General features: G+C 37.2%; 1 protein-coding gene and 1 non-coding gene across 2 annotated transcripts in view; both read right to left on the bottom strand.

The window, feature by feature from the left end:
• Positions 1-7,203: 7,203 nt before the first annotated feature.
• The window catches only part of LOC106882477 (DNA damage-binding protein 1), a 31,778-nt gene continuing 20,858 nt past the window's right edge, over positions 7,204-18,123 (bottom strand). Inside the window, exons 18-28 of the mRNA XM_014933164.2 lie at positions 17,183-17,278; positions 16,252-16,490; positions 14,801-14,965; positions 14,175-14,269; positions 13,352-13,522; positions 12,540-12,649; positions 11,457-11,542; positions 11,041-11,124; positions 10,217-10,319; positions 9,719-9,857; positions 7,204-9,099 (exon numbers count right to left, since the gene is read on the bottom strand). Of these exons, the coding sequence (XP_014788650.1) occupies positions 9,016-9,099; positions 9,719-9,857; positions 10,217-10,319; positions 11,041-11,124; positions 11,457-11,542; positions 12,540-12,649; positions 13,352-13,522; positions 14,175-14,269; positions 14,801-14,965; positions 16,252-16,490; positions 17,183-17,278 (1,372 nt within the window). The 3' untranslated portion in view covers positions 7,204-9,015. The remainder of the gene's footprint in view (positions 9,100-9,718; positions 9,858-10,216; positions 10,320-11,040; positions 11,125-11,456; positions 11,543-12,539; positions 12,650-13,351; positions 13,523-14,174; positions 14,270-14,800; positions 14,966-16,251; positions 16,491-17,182; positions 17,279-18,123) is intronic.
• Trnae-uuc (transfer RNA glutamic acid (anticodon UUC)) lies at positions 15,958-16,029 on the bottom strand. The gene has a single exon. It is a non-coding gene; the product is annotated as a tRNA-Glu (tRNA).

The raw sequence follows: 18,123 nt of genomic DNA, 5'->3' as shown, positions 1-18,123 counted from the left end.
GGTCAGTAGTCATCGCCTCGGTGAGGCCCAATGTACGAAAGTCTTGCCTCACCACCTCAGCCCAGGTCTTCCTGGGCCTACCTCTTCCACGGGTTCCCTCAACTGTTAGGGTGTGGCACTTTTTCACGCAGCTATCCTCATCCATTCTCACCACATGTCCATACCAGCGCAATTGTCTCTCTTGCACGCCACAACTGATGCTTCTAATGTTCAGCTTTTCTCTCAAGATACTTACACTCTGACGGGTATTCACATTGACATTACACATCCAACGGCATACTGGCTAGATGGAAACTGCACCAAAGCCTACATCACAAATATATATATATATATATATATATATATAAATGATATATATAAATGATGATGTGTGTAGGTATGTGTATACCGATGTAAATTCTCTGCAGTATTAAAGTCTGTAAAAGAGAGAGATAACTTTCAAAAAGAATATAACTGCTATGAACTTAGCTATTTGACTGAGATTGATTAAATGCTGGGTGGGGGCAGATAATTAACTAAAGAGCCTCTTAAGCATGGCCACGGTCCAATAACTGAAAGTACCTAATATGTGTGAGGGAATAGGGGTAAATGCTTTAAAACATATCCATAACTTTATATGATTCTCTGTCACCAAAATTAAGACCAAAACAAATATAGTTTATTAAATATCTCCCATTTATTCGTTTTGTTTTAGTACGTGTCTTTAAGCTTTATGGTTTGAACATTTCATTTCTAGCTTTCTGTTACGTCTGTGCACATAATCAGTCTGTACAGATGTGACTAAATGCTAAAAAAAGTTTGCCTTACAAACATGAAGCATTGGGTTCTATCTCACTATACATATATAGTATTTTTACATAAGCTTAAAGCTTATGGTGAGCACCGTGCAAGGACTACGGAAAATAGTCTAATAAAGGGGCATATAAGCCCTCGACAGAAAAAAAAAGCTTTTCCTATCCATATATACCCCAGAGTAAGCACATAAATGTGAAACAAGGTGGAAAAAATAGTACTCAAATACTGGAGGTAGAGTAATATGCTTTATTAATAAACCCGCAAAGACATCATAAAAGCTTGTATCAGGTTTTGTTATTAAATCAGCCTTGGGTGAAACGCTGTGAGCTAAACATTTTAATACAGCATATTCACCTTGGGTGAACGTCTTCTGCTTTAGCTTCAGATCATTCACCTAACCCCACCCCACCCCCAAGTCTTGTAGGTGAAATTGAGAAGATAGAAACTGTGTTGGCATTGAGTAGATAGACTGTACTTGCCATTAATTCAGGAGAGCAAACCTCGTCAAGCTGATTCTGCTGGAGGATTTCATTAAAAGTAAAAATGTCTATAAAATACTCTTAACACTCATGCTGTAATATGTTGAGGTGGCAGTCTTATTGGTCAAACAACTGGAATACTCATTGTCAAAACTGTCAAAAGATCGATTGTCATAATAATATATTTCTAAATCTCTGAGAGATTTATGCAGTAGCAGCACGATAAAGTGATAGCATGTTGTCAACTTAATGTGACAGTCCCATGAAAGGGAAGAATGCTACTGTTATTTAGCCCTAGGAAACACCGTTTCCTGTTGGACTTGACACATTTCCTGTGTCCTTATGTTTTCAAAGTAGAGACAAGTACCTCCACCCAGAAAATCAGCATCCAGAGACTAGTTTCAGAGACATTGCTCATCATCAGATCTATTGTCATCATAGAAACACTGTATATTGGCTTATCAGATAAGTTGGGGATTTTTTTGTCTTCTTTTTTGCCTGACATTCCATTGTCATATGTATGAAAAAGGGATAAAATTCATTCAAATTGCAAAAGCGTTAAACAAACGTAAAGATTGTTCGCCAACATAACATGGCATTCCTGGTTTAGGACAAATGTTGCTGTAATTTAGCCCCGAAAGACATCGTCTCCAGCTGGTTATACGACACAATCTGTGTCCTTATATTTTCGAATAAGGGAATCTAGCACCCCCACTCAGCTCAAAACAATATCTGTGCATCGCTCAGCTCAAATAAACTGGAAATCGCGATACACAGTTATTGTTTCGAGCTGAAGTAGCAGACACTTGCCCAAGGTCCCATGCAGTGAGACTGAACACAGAACCATATGGTTGGTAAGTTCTCCCAAAATAAATAAAAATATGGACTAGGCATATATACACAATGAAGACAGAATCGGAAGTGCATTGTGATCAGCAGTGTATAACAGCATTGGATGAGCCTGGCTGATACTGACATATGCCAGTAAAGTCTATTATCTTCACTCCTCCTTCTTACTGGAAGTGATCTTAGCTTTGTCAGAAAAGATACTTGTAATAGTGTGTAGACATGTTGAAAGCTTTATTAAATTGTGGGAATTGTCTTGAAAAAGTATCTCTTGTCGACATACGAGATTAAAAACACAAATCTCAGCAGCATGAAAAGGTTTACTGCAGCACTGGTGGTGAACTTGCTGGCTCCAGATTGCTTTTTAGCTTCTGGATGTCATCTCATCTGGAGCAAATATCAGCTGCTAGCTGATTGAAAGATCAGTGATTTAATAATCAGTGCTTAACAGTGATTTGATCGTTAATGTTTACTTGTTGGTAAGGTTGCAAGCTGGCAGAACCATCGGTAGACCAGGCAAAGTGCTTTAGTGGCATTTCACCCATCATTACAATCCAAGTTCAAATTCTGTAGAGACCAACTTTGTCTTTCATTGTTTTGGTGAGGGGGTGGTCAATAAAATAAATACCAGTTGAGTTCTGGGGTCAATGTAATTGATTAGCCCTTCTCTCCAAAATTTCAAGCCCTGTGCCTATAACAGAGAGGATAATATACTTGTTGATAAATAATCTTAAGTCGAATGAAACTAGGAGCTAGCTTCCTGTCATCTGAGTTTAGGGTCTGAATTTCATTCCTGTTAAAATCCAAATCCCTTTTATGTCAACACTAACACCTCTGGAAGCAGCATGAATGCTGCATAATCTCATTCTTCTCCATTACAAATTTGTGGCTTTGTACTTAATTAGGAAATCTGTAATTATGATTATTCAGACACTAATTTTAACTGCTATTTTCCGGAAATAGATTTTTAGTATCAAGTACAGTATTCAGTAACTTACAGCATTTGTCAAAATGATGGGATTCAAAACCAGCATCTTCTGCTAGAAAGCAGTTTTTAGAATTCAGTTAACAAATAACGGTTTTGTGTTTTGGGTGTTCATGTTCTAAACAAATTTACAAGGTAAATCAACCGGTTCCAAATGTCTATTTTCATTTTTAACCTGCAACTCTTCATTTTCCACTCTCAACCTGAATCTTGATAAATCTCAAAGGGGATTTCTCTTATGAAATAAAATCCATAAGGCAAGGCTATGTGGTAAGAAGTTTGCTTCCAAACCACATGGATCTGGGTGCATTTGTGATTGGACACCACACTGGAATTTTATTTAATCCTCTTACTCTATGAAGCATAAGCCATCGATAGCTTTTCCCCACTATACTTGACTCTGTTCTTGGTCTTCTTTTTGAGTTGTCATCGATGCTTCTGTAACATTGCATTTTTGGGGGTTTTGTTTTTCAGCTTTTTGTTTCTGGGTTGACCAGTGTTGACCACATACAAACCCATTTTTTGTTTACTTCTATGAAGAGAGGGTCCATATTAGTCTAGCCTCTATCCTCTGACCTGACCCACATGGGGAAACCTTACCAGGGGGTTGCACTCCACTGGCATAGATCTCTGCCATTGAGGCATACAAGCCTCCACATCACAAGGACTTCATCTTTTGGTAGATAGAAACAATTAAAATTCTTCATCCCCCCACCCCCCACAGAAATGTGGATGGCTTAGTGGTTAGGGTATGTGACTTGCGTTCATAGGTTTGACTCCCGGTGGCACATTGTGTTCTTGAGCAAGACACTTTATTTCTCGATGCTCTGGTCCACTCACCTGGCAAAAATGAGTAGTACCTGTAATTTCAAGGGCCAGCCTTGTCACATTCTGTGATTCACTGAATCTCCTTGAGAACTATATTAAGGGCACATGTGTCTGTAGAGTCCTCAGCATATTAATTTCACAAACAAGCTGTTCCGTTGATCGGATCAACTGGAACCTTTGACGTCGTAACCGAAGGAGTGCCAGGGTTCATTATAACTTGCCATGAAATTTTTTTTTTTTTTCAAAATCAAATATATTTATATGTCTAAATTTATTGTATGTAAATTTAATAAATTTATATAATTAAAATGGGATTAGAATGAGAAGGTAGAGAAGTCAGTGTTATTGTTTAATAGGGATATGAATCAATAAAATTATTAGATATAAAAGAAATTGTAGACACAGATATAATAATGGCTTTACGAAAATTAACTCCAAAATGGGTTCCCACTTGTTACATCTGCATCCACCCAACCCCAAATTTTTAAACAATCCTAGAATATACAACTTATAAGATTATGTATGTGTGTATGGCACATAAAAAGCACCCACTACACTCTGAGTGGTTGGTGTTAAGAAGGGCATCCATCTGTAGAAACATTGCCAAATTGGACTGGAGCTTGGTGCAGACTTCTGGCTTGCCAGCCCTCAGTCAAACCGTCCAACCCATGCCAGCATGGGAAGCAGACGTTAAACGGCAATGATGATGATATATATCGTTGTCGTCACCATATGCTTTTGCAGTGCAAGTTTTCCCATTGGATAAAGCCATAGCTTTACTTTGTTCTGACTTTCTGAAAGTGTTTTTTTCTTGGCAGAGATATTGGGGTGGTTTACCATTGCCTTCCTCAACTGGATAGGCATCGGCCCACAAAAACTCATCGACAGGTCTTCTTTTAGTCCTGCTGGATATCCAATGCACAAAACTTGCAACTCTCGAGTCACTCTAACTTCTGTTAATTAATAAACACACACACATATATATATATATAAATTTTAGAGGTAATACTTGATAATTGCAAGCACCTGTATATGCCAGATAGTGGCCGGGGTGAAAGAATAAATTAAAAACGTAAAAATAAAAACAGAACACAAAGGAAGATAGCTTTATACCATCCTCTCTATCAATTATATACCAATATAATGATGCAACAACTATAAAGCTTGAAACACGTGTAACGCAGAATCCTGTGTGTTCTGTTTTTATTTTTACGCTTTTAATTTATATATATATATATTCACACTCTCCAACACTGACACACATATGTAAATATACATACACACACACATACATAATGCATGCAGAAGCATTTTCTGTTAAGCAAATGAAATTTTAGCAGCATTTTTCTTTTCCCTGGTACCATATTGGTTATCAGTGCTGACTTAACGTCCCTTTCAGCTGGTCATGAACAATTTCAATTATATTTGGAATGTGATAGTCTTAAAACCTGGTCGGGTTTTAGCAATTATAAGTGAAAAAAAAACAAAAAAAAAACATAAGGACAAGAAGAAAATATTTAAATATTTCTTATATCATGGTTCTGAAATGCTTTCCCATGATTGTCTTGTTCTCACCAATTCCTCCAATGGTCTTTTAAAAATGTCAAAATTCATCACTGTAATAAATATTGTCTATGTCCTTGTGTTTATGTCTCCTGAAAGATAAACTTTCAATTTAAAATAAATAAAAATATAAAGAAAAATTATTTGTAAATTATTTGTAAGTTTTTCTTTTTCATTTTTTGGTATAAGAAGTTTTACTAAATGTCTTTGAATATTAAAGAATTTAAGGCAGTGAGCAGGTAGAATTGTTGGCAAATTGGGCAAAATGCTTAGCAGCATTTCATCCTCTGTCTGCATTCTGACTTTGCCTTTCATCCTTTTGGGGTCAATAAAAGAAATACTAGTTGAACATTGGGGGTCGATGTAATCGACTTAGCCCCTTCCCCAAAATTCGAAACCAATATTAACAAAATTTCTCTATGGCCCAAGTTTAGCCCTTTTGCATTAAACCAGCCAAAATATTCTATTTCACACTCAAACTGGCCAGATCTGGCTTCTCATACTAACCGTACAATGTCATTCTAAACAAAGACCTGCTCAAAATCTCAAAGCTACAAGATAATGCGAGATTAATTCAAATCAATGAATAAATAAGCATTACATTATTCAGAGTAATCTGCATGCTAAGGGGATAAACCGGGCCCTTTCATCTCTGTAGGCTCTCAGCAAAATAAGTGCCAAGTAACATACTGGATTGTTTTAATTACACTTATCCCTAAGAGTTAACGATGTCAAGTCAACACCAAAAAAACTCATCATCAGCCAGGTTCTTGTTTCCAGTCCATTCTTTGACATTGTCCGTCTACAAACATTTTGATGGCTGCTTCTTCTCTTCCCCTTCACATTTCCTGTCAAAATGATCTTGATCAGTGACCCATTGCACATTGTCTGCCCATAATATAAGAGCTTTGTGAACTTGATCCTTGTGTCTGCTACCCTCTCTTTCCAGTATGACCTGGGTACAACAACAAACAGATAGCTAGATAGAAATAGATGCTTACAATGGTCACATTTTTATAACCTCTTTGTGGCTGAGTTGGGTAGTTTACTACCCAACAGAAAAAGAAGTATGATTTTAAAAGTTTGAAAAGGTTCTGAGATAATCCTTAAGTTAAGAGCAAAAGTGCCTAAGGTCCTAAAAAAGAATCACAATCTTGCATTTAGATAATTACCAGAATTGATGTTATTCAGGATTAGCCTTTTTTCAGCTATACATAAGCTGCATGTTTTAGACATTAATACATACAAATAAATGGTTTCTCTGTAAAAGCATAACAATTGCATATAAATAAACCATATTTTAAATCCCATAAACTAAAAGGCCAAAATACGAGTATCAGACAAAATTTGTCATAAATGACAAGATTTGAATAACATGCTCTTAACACCTAAGCCCACTCAACTCTGCTACATTCACAGACCAGGAAATAAAGATCACAATGCACACTAAACAATTATGGTTTTGTTTGACAAAGCCCTATGAAAAACAATGGACAGCAAAGATAACTGAGACATGTAAGGTCTCAGTTAACTTTACATTTTACATGATGATGATACATTAGAAACAAGATTCAGGATTTGAACTCAAAACGTAGAGATGTAGCCAAATGCCACAAACTATTTTATCCAATCTTGTTGCTGTGGAGAAAAGAGAAAAACTAAAAATCACACTTTTTTTTTTTAAATAATCACAAAAACAACAACAAATAAATTGAAAGCAATAAAATGAAAACAAAGTTAATTTATTATTGTTGTTGTTATTTTCAAATATTTCCTTTATCATTAGTTGTTTGTTTCTTACAGTTCAAATTGTAGCATGACAACAAGATACACTTCTGGATGGTAGGTGGAGTAGCAGAAGTGAGAAGTACTATTTAATATTTAAAGGGAGGCAGGGGGAGGGGGCACTGGAAAAAAATTTCTTTTTTTAAAAAAAATTAAAATTAAAGATATACTTTAAAACAACAGAATCCTACTCAAACGAAGATCATTTATAACATGGAAGGAGGTGGGCTTGAATAACCTCTGCTGTTTCCAAATACAAATTGACAATAGCAACTTAGTTTCTCATTTAGCAGAAAGGAAGTCAAAGTTTGTGTTTGTCTGTGTCTGTGCATATGTGTGTGTGCATGTGTGTGTGTGTGTGTGATTAAGGGGAGTGGGGATTAGGTAAGAAAAGACTGAAGGAGCAAAGTGGTGATAAACACCTGAAACAAATGTTGGCTTTGAATGACTAAGACAAACTGATTCGCAATATGTTTAATCGACAGAGCAAGAGAGAGAGTGTCATAGGATGAAGTAGGAGGACAAAACTAGTTTATTTGGCAAGAGAAAGTATTAAATGCTGATAGACTACACAAAGTGAAGCTGGATGCATTATCTAACTGGTGTGTAGTATTTTAGATTCATCCTTGTTTATTTTTTCTTCTTTTACAATTTACTGGCTACTTGAAACAAGGGAAGTAATCTAACAGTTAAGGTAGACTGTTGTTAAATGTGCAAACACACACTCATAGCTAAGCATTAACATTACATAACTATTACCAAATGTATGGATGCCTGTGCATGTACACACACGTGCATCTATGGCAAGGTGATGTGGCCAAAGATAATGACTGATATATTTATTAAATAAATGGCCCTTATCAAACTAGTTGTCTTACTAGTCCTATAAGAGTTATTTTACACACACACACACACATATATATATATATATATGTATATATATATATATATATATATAAACCAGAGCAAGCACATAAATGCGATACAAGGTGGGAAAAAAGTAGTACTCGACTACCGGGGGTAGAGTAATATGCTTTATTAATAAAGCTGCAAAGACATCACAAAAGCTGTTACTCAGAGTTTCACGTTCATAAATATATATATATATATATATTTATTTATTTATGCATATAACAATATTTTGTTCCATTCTCAACCAAAACTGTCCGGCGAACAGGAACGTGAAACTCTGAGTAACAGTTTTTGTGACGTCTTTGCAGTTTTATTAATGAGGTATATATATATATATATTTATACACACACACATGCATATGGATGTAGGCTTGTAAATAAAACTTGTGTGTGAGTGTGTTTGAACACAGATTGTTTCAATGAAGTATAAAGAATGGTAAGGGAGCTGAGCAGAGAAGAAGAGACGGAGGAGGGAGTGAGAGAAGGAACACAAAGACCTATTGGTGATTTAGACCTCCTACTTCATATCCCTACCTATCAATATTTAACAGGAGAGCAAATGAAGGACGAAAAGGAAGGGTTTAAGGTGAAAGAAAGAAACAAGATGAAAAAGAAGACTACTTCAATCCAAAGAAAGAAACAAACAAAAATTAAGCAAGGGCGAGGGGAGGGGGGATCTGATTGGGGTGGAGTCAGTTACAGTAATAGTGGTGAATGATGATGGTGGTGATGATGATGAGGATGATGTGGGTTTTGGATGAGGAAAGGGGTATTGGAAGAAAGAGAAAGAGAGAAATGCTCCTTTTCCTTAAGGCCAAACACTCAGTGAATCCGTGTCAGTTCCTCCACTATCTTGATGAGGTCGTCAGCTGTGGCATCTCTCGACATGCCACTACCATCATCAAACTGAAACAGAAAAAGAAAAGAAAAAGAATAATTAACATAAAAACCCAACTGGATGATATACAGCACAAAATAAGAAAAATTTACTTGTGCCAGTACCACGTACAAGCACCGAGTACATTCTATAAAGAAGTTAGCATAGGGAAGGGCATCCAGCCATAGAAACCATGCCAAAGCCAACTAGAGTCTCGTGCAGTTTGTTAAGAATCTGCTCTATGCCACTACTTTAACCCCTTTTCCCCTAGCATAAAGCTGACTTCACACCTTGGGGTTTGTAGCCCAGCAAGTCGCATGGTGATGTGCCATCAACACTGCCAGTGGCACACAAAAAAAGCAGCCGGTACACAGTGCAAAGTGGTTGGCATTAGGAAGGGCATCTAGCTATAGAAACCATAAAGCAGACACTGGAGCACAATTCAGTCCCTGGATCCAGAGACTACACCATTGAATCCAGGGGCTGCATCATCCAACCCACACCAGTGTGGAACATAGATGTTCAAATGATGAGGACGATGAATCCAATATATTTGTGAGTTTAATCGAAAGCACAAGCTTTATGAAACCCCTATCAGTTCATAAGAAAGAAATTATTGTATCTTGTGAAAATAAGGATGTAACTTACTTTAGTATGTGAACTCTGCAGTCCTTGCACCACCTGGTCAATCTTGTCTCGATCAAGATCAAGAAAACTCTCCATTAGATCTCCATCAATGAAACCTTCGGCTGGTTCTGTTTTCCTTTCTGTGTGAAATGACCTCCATCTGAAAGATGCAGTTAAGGACAAAAAAACACAGACATATCTGCACAAACACCCACACAAAATATAAATAAATGGCCAGTACCGTCGGACTGGCCCTCGTGCTGGTGGCACGTTAAAAGCATCCACTACACTCTTGGAGTGGTTGGCGTTAGGAAGGGCATCCAGCTGTAGAAACTCTGCCAGTTCAGATTGGAGTCTGGTGCAGCCTTCTGGTTCACCAGTCCTCAGTCAAATCGTCCAACTCATGCTAGCATGGAAAGCGGACGTTAAATGATGATGATGATGATCAAGGCACAGACTTGGTTCCCAACCCCATGGTTTCAGGTTCAGTCCCATGAAGGGCATGGTTTAAAAGGATACAAAGAATGTTCAATCTTCCCAACACTCTTAATCACTTTGGCCAAATTTTTCTGTACTTCAAGTAGAAAGTTGTAGAAATCTTGAGGCAGCTGCGTCACGAGACCTGATAAAGAGGTGGAGGAGGAGGCGGAAGGGGAAAAGAAAAAAAAGAGACAAATGAAAGAAACGTCATGGATACAAACATGGTGAGTCTGCAAAAATAAACTGAGAGCCTGAATAAATAAATCGGCAGAAACCATTAAAACACAACATGCAAACATGTAGGCACATACACACAGGAAGTAGATAGAGTAGTTATAATAAGAGAGTATATCGATAGTTAACCTTTGATGTTAACTGCCCACAAACAATCTGAAACCCTTGAGCAAGTTAATCACTCAGGCTAGATGGTAGGTGGGGGGGGGGAGCTGTGCCATTGCAGTACATTGCTGCATTCACCATTTGTTGATATATTCTCGGGTGGGATGGTAAATGGGCAGCTGCGTAACAAGACCAGGAGGAGGAGAAGGCTGAGGGTATATCAGCTGAAACGTTGTGTTAACAAACAAGATGAGGACAAATATCTGTCAAATGTAAATAATGTAAATAATTCCTCACTTCTTAAATATAGAACTGGATTATCTCCAAAATGTATTAGTTATGTATATTCATCTATAAAGTTCCTTTCTAAATTTATAACATTTTGGTTTCTCTAATAGAAAACCTGTTTATTCATACGTTTATTCCAATACACCATTATAAGTGATGCTTCATGAAATGGTTGTACTTAAAAAGCATCAATCTTCCATCAAGGAATTGCAACAATCAAGAATGGAAATACTAACCAACAGCACCACTCACAGTACCAAACAACACAGATCCTTGAGTGGGAGTGGAATTTTCCCCAGCATGCTGCATTACCAATGAACCTGAAGGAGAAGAAGAAAACAAAATAGCATAAATTAAATTGCAGGCTATCAATAATCTTCAATACAATCATAACATCTGTGAGAAAATTTACAGACTGTTTATAAAGAGAGATAGGCGTAAAATTAGGAATAAAGAAATAATTAAATCTAAGAATGGTTATATATAAAATGTGTAAGATAAACATATAAGACAGTTTCAATTCAATCAACAGGAAAACAAATAATTAGAATACTCAAAATTTGTACAAACAACCAATAACACATCAATAATGAAACGGATATCAACATCTGATTTGTAAAACTTTGTCAAACAGAACAATCTTTCAACTCACCATGTCTAAAAACATTCACAAATTCACCAAGATGGTAAAGGCCAACTTCCTGTAAATGTTGTCTCTCTTCATCTGTGGTTGCAGCACTGACAAGAACAACAAAATAAACAAAGATCTGGTTATTTCACCTTTCTTACTTTGTTTCAGAAACTTTTCCCATGCTCGCATAGGTCAGGTGGAATTGGTTGATGTCCTTCCTACTTCCAACCTTCACCTGCTTCCCTCGTACTCCAACTTCTCACCTGGCACATGGCCACTTTTCTCAGTTCCTTTCTCAGCTAAGACGTCCATGTCTTGTAAGCTACCTGGCAACCTCACAGGTTCATTTTCCATCTACCAAATTCACTCACACGGCTTTGGTCAGCCCAAGGCTGTAGTAGAAGACACTTATCCAAGGTCCCACACTGTGGGACAGAACCCAGAACCATGTAGTTGGGAAGCAAGCTTCTTACCACACAACCAATCCTGTTCGTTTTTTAAATAAAACTTGTAATAATCAAAATTGTAATAATCTTCACACCAAAACAATCTATGATATTAAACTAAATCTTCAAACTCAAGAGAATAATTTGCAAGGCAGAGAGTAAAGAACTTTAAAATATCTTCACAAACAATTTGTTGAAAACAGACTGGCACAAAATAACACTGGCTGTGAAGTGGGGGAGGAGACACACACACACAATATGGTTCCATGCAGTTTCTTATTTCTTTACTGCCCAGAAGGGGCCACACAGAGGGGACAAACAAGGATAGACAAACGGGTTAAGTCGATTATATCGACTCTAGTGCATAACTGGTACTTATTTAATCAACCCCGAAAGGATGAAAGGCAAAGTCAACCTCGACGGAATTTGAACTCAGAACGTAGCGGCAGATGAAATACCGCTAATCTTTTCACCCAGCGTGCTAACGTTTCTGCCAGCTCGCCGGTTCCATGCAGTTTCTGTCTACCAAATCTGCTCAAGGTGCCACACAATGGGACTGAGCCCCAAAATACCATGAGGCTGCAAAGCAAGCATCTTAGTCACACACCCATTTTTGTATATTATTCTAAGATATGCAAAACATTTCCTGCAAACTTACCTGTCTTTTTGGCAGGTAAACAAATTGAAAGAGTTCTCGGCTCCAAGAAAATTCTCATCATCAAGGATCTCAACAGCTGTCATCCAGTTCGGATTAGAATCTCGTGCAATCTGAACAGAAGTAGAAAGGATTAAAACCCATTTGATTATTTTCAAAGATTAATATAAATTAATAGCCTCCTTCAACTTAATGCCCGAGACACATAAATTAATGATTCAAAGTTTCATAAGACATCATCATCATCATTTAACATTTGTTTTCCATGCTGGCATGGGTTGAATGGTTTGACAGGAGCTGACAAGCCAAAGAGCTACACCAGGTTCCAACTGTCTGTTGTGGCAAAGTTTCTATGACTGGATGCTCTTCCTAAAGCCAACCATTTTACAGAATGTATTGGGTGCTTCTTTTTTACACTGCACCAGCACGGGTGCTTTTTGCGTGGCACCAGCACGGGTGCTTTTTGCGTGGCACCAGCACGGGTGCTTTTTACGCGGCACCAGCACTTACAGCAATTCCCTGGGAAGTTTCATTATAATTTTATTGCATCAGACACCTTTCCCATTTTGTTCTTATTTTTTTTATCATTTAGATAAAGAGAGCAAGTATTGTCCAGGATGCTTTTACAAGGCCTCTGAGACTGGTGAACAGACAGTGGAGAGGAGCCATAGAAACCGAGCCAAAGTAGACACTGGAGGACAATACAACTCTCAGGTGTCAGATCCTGTTGAACAATTCATCCTAAGTCGGCATGCAACATCACAGTAAATGATGATGGTGATGATGAAAATGTAAAGATTTTAAAAAATGCTCACTTCTTCGAAGTTCTCTTCAAGGGGTTTGTAAGCCAACAAAGTTATTGATCGCATCAGATCTCCAACAAGGATGAAGTCACCCTTTGTTTTTAAATAAAGAGCAATGATATTTGTGAAGTGGCTACATTCAAGGCGAAGTTCTTTCTCTACTGTCCATTCAAATAGACGCACCTAAAGCAAAAAATGTAAAACATTCAATGGAGATTATTTATACAGGGTGATCGAAAAGTAACTCCCTATTTTAAGATAATTATAAATTATTTATTAATTGTAATTTTTTTTCTTAAATTTTTTGTGTTCGTTTTTTTGAAGTATGAAAATTTCTATAATCATATTGTTCTTGTTGTTCATGAACGGCTGAATGTCCACTTCCCTGGGAGATGGATGGGTCATCGTGGTCCACATGAGTAGCCAGCCAGGAGTCCCGATTTAAAACCCTGTGACTTCTTTCTTTGGGGTTGGTTGACTTTGGAAGAACTTGAAGGGTGAATATGTGAAGAGTTCCTGGTGAAATCAGTTGATGCAATTTCAGGGCAACTCAAGAAGCTGATGGCGACATCTGGAGCCCATATTGGATTTTAAATAAAACCGCACACTAAAAGCGTTCTTCTCACATTCATTTCTTTGTAAAAATTACAATTAATAAATAATTTATAAGTATTTTAAAATAGGCAGTTAATTGTCAATCATCTTGAAGATGTAAATTACTTTTATAGAAATACAGTTTGAGAATAAGTAAAATTGTGAACCAAAATAAAATAAAAAACATACTGCAAAGTTAAGATGGCTTTTGCAAGACAAATATCAAATAGATTTAACTTACTGTACTGTTAATGCTTGCCAATAATTTGCCATTAAATTCAACTAAACTGTAGGCTGCACCTTTGATTTCTTTTTCAGCAACAACAGTCAGTTTACCTGGAAAAAGAGAAACAGAAAATGTATTCATTTATTTAATTTCACACAGCCATGTGTACATCTATACATACACACACAATATACATGCACCTACATACACATTAGCATGCAATATATATATTACACGTGTCTGAATTTTCTGAATTTTCAGATTTTTTTATATACTAGGCTACTTGGTTTTAAATTGAATTAATATTCAATTTATCACCCTATCTATATAAATATACATATATATATATATATATATATACACACACACACTATATATATATATATATATATATATATATATATATATATATATATATTTATGTATGCATGTACACACACACACACATATATATACACACACACACACTCTGTCTCTCTCTTTCATATATGTGTACACACACAAGCACTTATTTTTTAATATAGTTAAAAAAAAAAGTAGTTCTGTAAGAAAGCCACCTGAAAACCTGCCATAGCTTGAAGGAGAGCCAGACACATCTAAAGAGGCAAGCAGAGAGTGAAAATAAAATAAACAACACTTACCATCATTATAATGAAAAATGATGATTCTGCCCTGTTTCGGTTCAGCTTCCTCAGCATTAACCATTGCAGTTCCAACAATGTAATAGGTATTTGGATCATCTCCAAGTCTTGCCGAGATTAAACTTGATGCAAACTCATTGGCCATTAGCTGGTGGGCATGATGCACTAAAGAATAGACACGTCATCTTGTTTGTAAGGTAGGACAAGAAAGTGGAGAAGAGACAGCAGTAGCAATGAGTAATGTGTAAAGGGGAAAGAGACAATAAAAAAACAAAACGGAATGCGTAGCTGTTAGAACCCATGGCGAGATCACAATCCCAGATTTTGAAGCCTTAACCCTTTTGATACCAGCCTGGCTGAAACCACCTCTGGCTCGGTAGTACAAATGTCTTGTTTTCATAAGTTTGGAATTAAAATCTTCCACCAAACCTTAGTCACAATTTATGTTCCTAAAACTAGCTTAATGATGACTAAGTTATTTTACTAAATTCTTTGTTATATTTAAATTAATTGAAAGAAACTCAGAGCATCTCAACAGAAATACGGTAATGAAAGGGTTAAACAAAAGAGAGATCAAGTGCTTTAATGATCAAGTGCTTTAATGATCAAGTGCTTTAATGATCAAGTGCTTTAATGATCAAGTGCTTTAATGATCAAGTGCTTTAATGATCAAGTGCTTTAATGATCAAGTGCTTTAATGATCAAGTGCTTTAATGATCAAGTGCTTTAATGATCAAGTGCTTTAATGATCAAGTGCTTTAATGATCAAGTGCTTTAATGATCAAGTGCTTTAATGATCAAGTGCTTTAATGATCTGATGCAGACGCTTTGCAGCTTATGTTCAATAAAAGAAAAACAAACAGAGAAATTGAACTCAGGGCTTGGCTGTGTGGTTACAAAGCTTGTTTTGCAACCACACGGTTTTCGGTTCAGTCCCACTGTGCAGCACCTTAGACAGGTGACTTTACTGTAGCCCCAGACCAATCAATGCCTTATGAGAGAATTTCATAAGACAGAAACTGTATGGAAGCTTAATTTGTGTGTGTGTGTGTGCGCCTACCATCCACTTGACAACAGATGTTGATTTGATTTTTTACTTGTTTCAGTCATTTGATTGCAGCCATGCTGGAGCACCGCCTTAAAAATAAAAAATTACGTTCCCATGCCAGGAATCAAACCTGGGCCGCCTGGATGAAAGCCAGGTATCCTAACCACTAGACTACATGGGAGTGTGGCCTACTTATTTGTTAATGTCCCCGTAACATAGCAGTCCAACAAAAGAAAGAGAGACGTGATTGCTTTGAAGCAGACATAAAAAGGAGACAGAAAGACAATCAGCTCCTCAAAAGCTTTTCTCCATGACGTCGTAAATGGGGAAATAGATGTAAAAACGGAAAAGTTGCTACAAAAGAAAAGACAGACAGTAAAACCAAAGCAAACGGATAATGTACCTTCAAATGTATGCTGATCAATAATCAATAATGAATGGACTTCAACTTGGTCGCCGTACATATACTCAGGTATGGCACTCGTGCTACCGGTCATCTGCTTGGTGTTGGTACTATAGGATGTATTAGCTGCACGGACACTAGCACTGATTCGTGAAAGTCGAGTCCCACTTGCATCTTGGATATCCATTCTCATAGAAATCACTCCAAATGTTTGAGAGGCCTCTTGGTAAGCAATCCGACTGAAAGAAAATAAATGTCCATAATATCATCACAATGTATTATTATCATCATCATCATCATCATCATAATGACCACTTTTGTATACTTGCATGGGTCAGACAATTTGTTGAGGTGGATTTTCTACAGCTGAATACCATTCCTGTCCCTAACCCTCGCCTGTTTCCAAACAAGGTAATATTTCCCCCATGGCTGGACATGTTCTCACAAATGCTGAAAATGAATGATACTGGTTGCATGACAGGGACTATCACAAGATGTCACGATGAGAAGACACAAACATACACACCCTCACAATCCCTCCCTCTCTCTCTCTCTCTCACTCACACAACAGGGTTTTTATTTTCGGTTTCTGTATATCGAATCCACTCACAAGCCTGGGGGGGGGGGCTAGGGCTACAGTCAAGGGCACCTGCTGATGGTGCCACACAGTGGGGTCGCATCCAAAACAATGTGATTAGGAGGCGTACTTCTTAACCATACAGCTACACCTGCCCCTTTAACTTCCCTAATTAAACTTTACCGTCTTCAATTCCTCCCAAACAAAACCGAACTGTTAAGTACTCATCTGGTTAAAAGCTATTTGCTGCCGCATGGGCCAGTCAACCCCATTCTTTGCGGCATGCCTCGATTTGAGAGCCATTGGTTAAACAAGCCAATATAATAAATACATGAGTGGGTCAATGAAACTTACCGTGGAGACTCTGAAAGTGCAATTGTCCGTATATGTAGCTTCTGGATTTCATCAATTGTTCCAATAGTCAAAGTGCTATCATTGGCCAGAGCAAGACTGAATTGAATATATAAGAACACAAAATTAGTCATATGAAATTGAAGGAATGCAAGCAGGCTCAAAACTTTTCAAGAAAATAGACTGGCAGCTAACAGAAACAACAGCAGCATAACAATCAGTAACAATAGTCAAAGATAGCACATGAGTGTGACTGTTAGCCCAAAGATCTATTAAATAAGAAAATAATAACAGATTATTCAGTCTATTACATCTCCATTTTAAAAAAGTGGTTTAGGATCCAACCAAAACAAATTGATCCATTTCCTGGATGAAGTTTGAGTTTGAATCTCGGATTATTAGGAATAACAAACTGAATGACTGATCAAAATGTGTGCTTTGACCACAGCTGCTATGTACAGTCTCACCAAGATAACCGAGTCATTAATGTTCTTGTTTGCAAGCCAAATGGTTGACAATTCATATCTAATCACCAGTCCTCAGGCAAAAACACTTAATCCTCTTGCTAACTCTACCAGCTACTAAATAGTTTTTATAAGAGGTTATTGTTCAGGATTCTAAGTGAGCAGGAGGATTGGAAAACAAACTGTATAATTGAAAAGCATCATCTTAGCTCCTTAAGTCATGAAACATCACTTTTTTTTTTAAGTGCCCAAATATAAAGAACACTTAATAAATTGGGCCACCATGAGCCCTTAACTAGAAATTAGTGGTTACCACACATTTCAAAAAGCCACTATTCTCCTGCTGAGAAACATGAGGCTTAACCCTTTAGCATTCACATTATTGTCAAAGCATCCTTCCAGCAGCCCCTGCTGGTCTTTCCTCTGCAACTGTAATAAATTCTATTTTAGTTGACTTGTGTTTTTTTTGGGGGGGGGGGG

Source organism: Octopus bimaculoides, chromosome 7, assembly GCF_001194135.2.
Source record: "Octopus bimaculoides isolate UCB-OBI-ISO-001 chromosome 7, ASM119413v2, whole genome shotgun sequence".
NCBI classification, from domain to species: domain Eukaryota; kingdom Metazoa; phylum Mollusca; class Cephalopoda; order Octopoda; family Octopodidae; genus Octopus; species Octopus bimaculoides.
The sequence above is the reverse complement of the archived record's forward strand: the minus strand, read 5'-3'. Positions and strand labels throughout refer to the sequence as shown.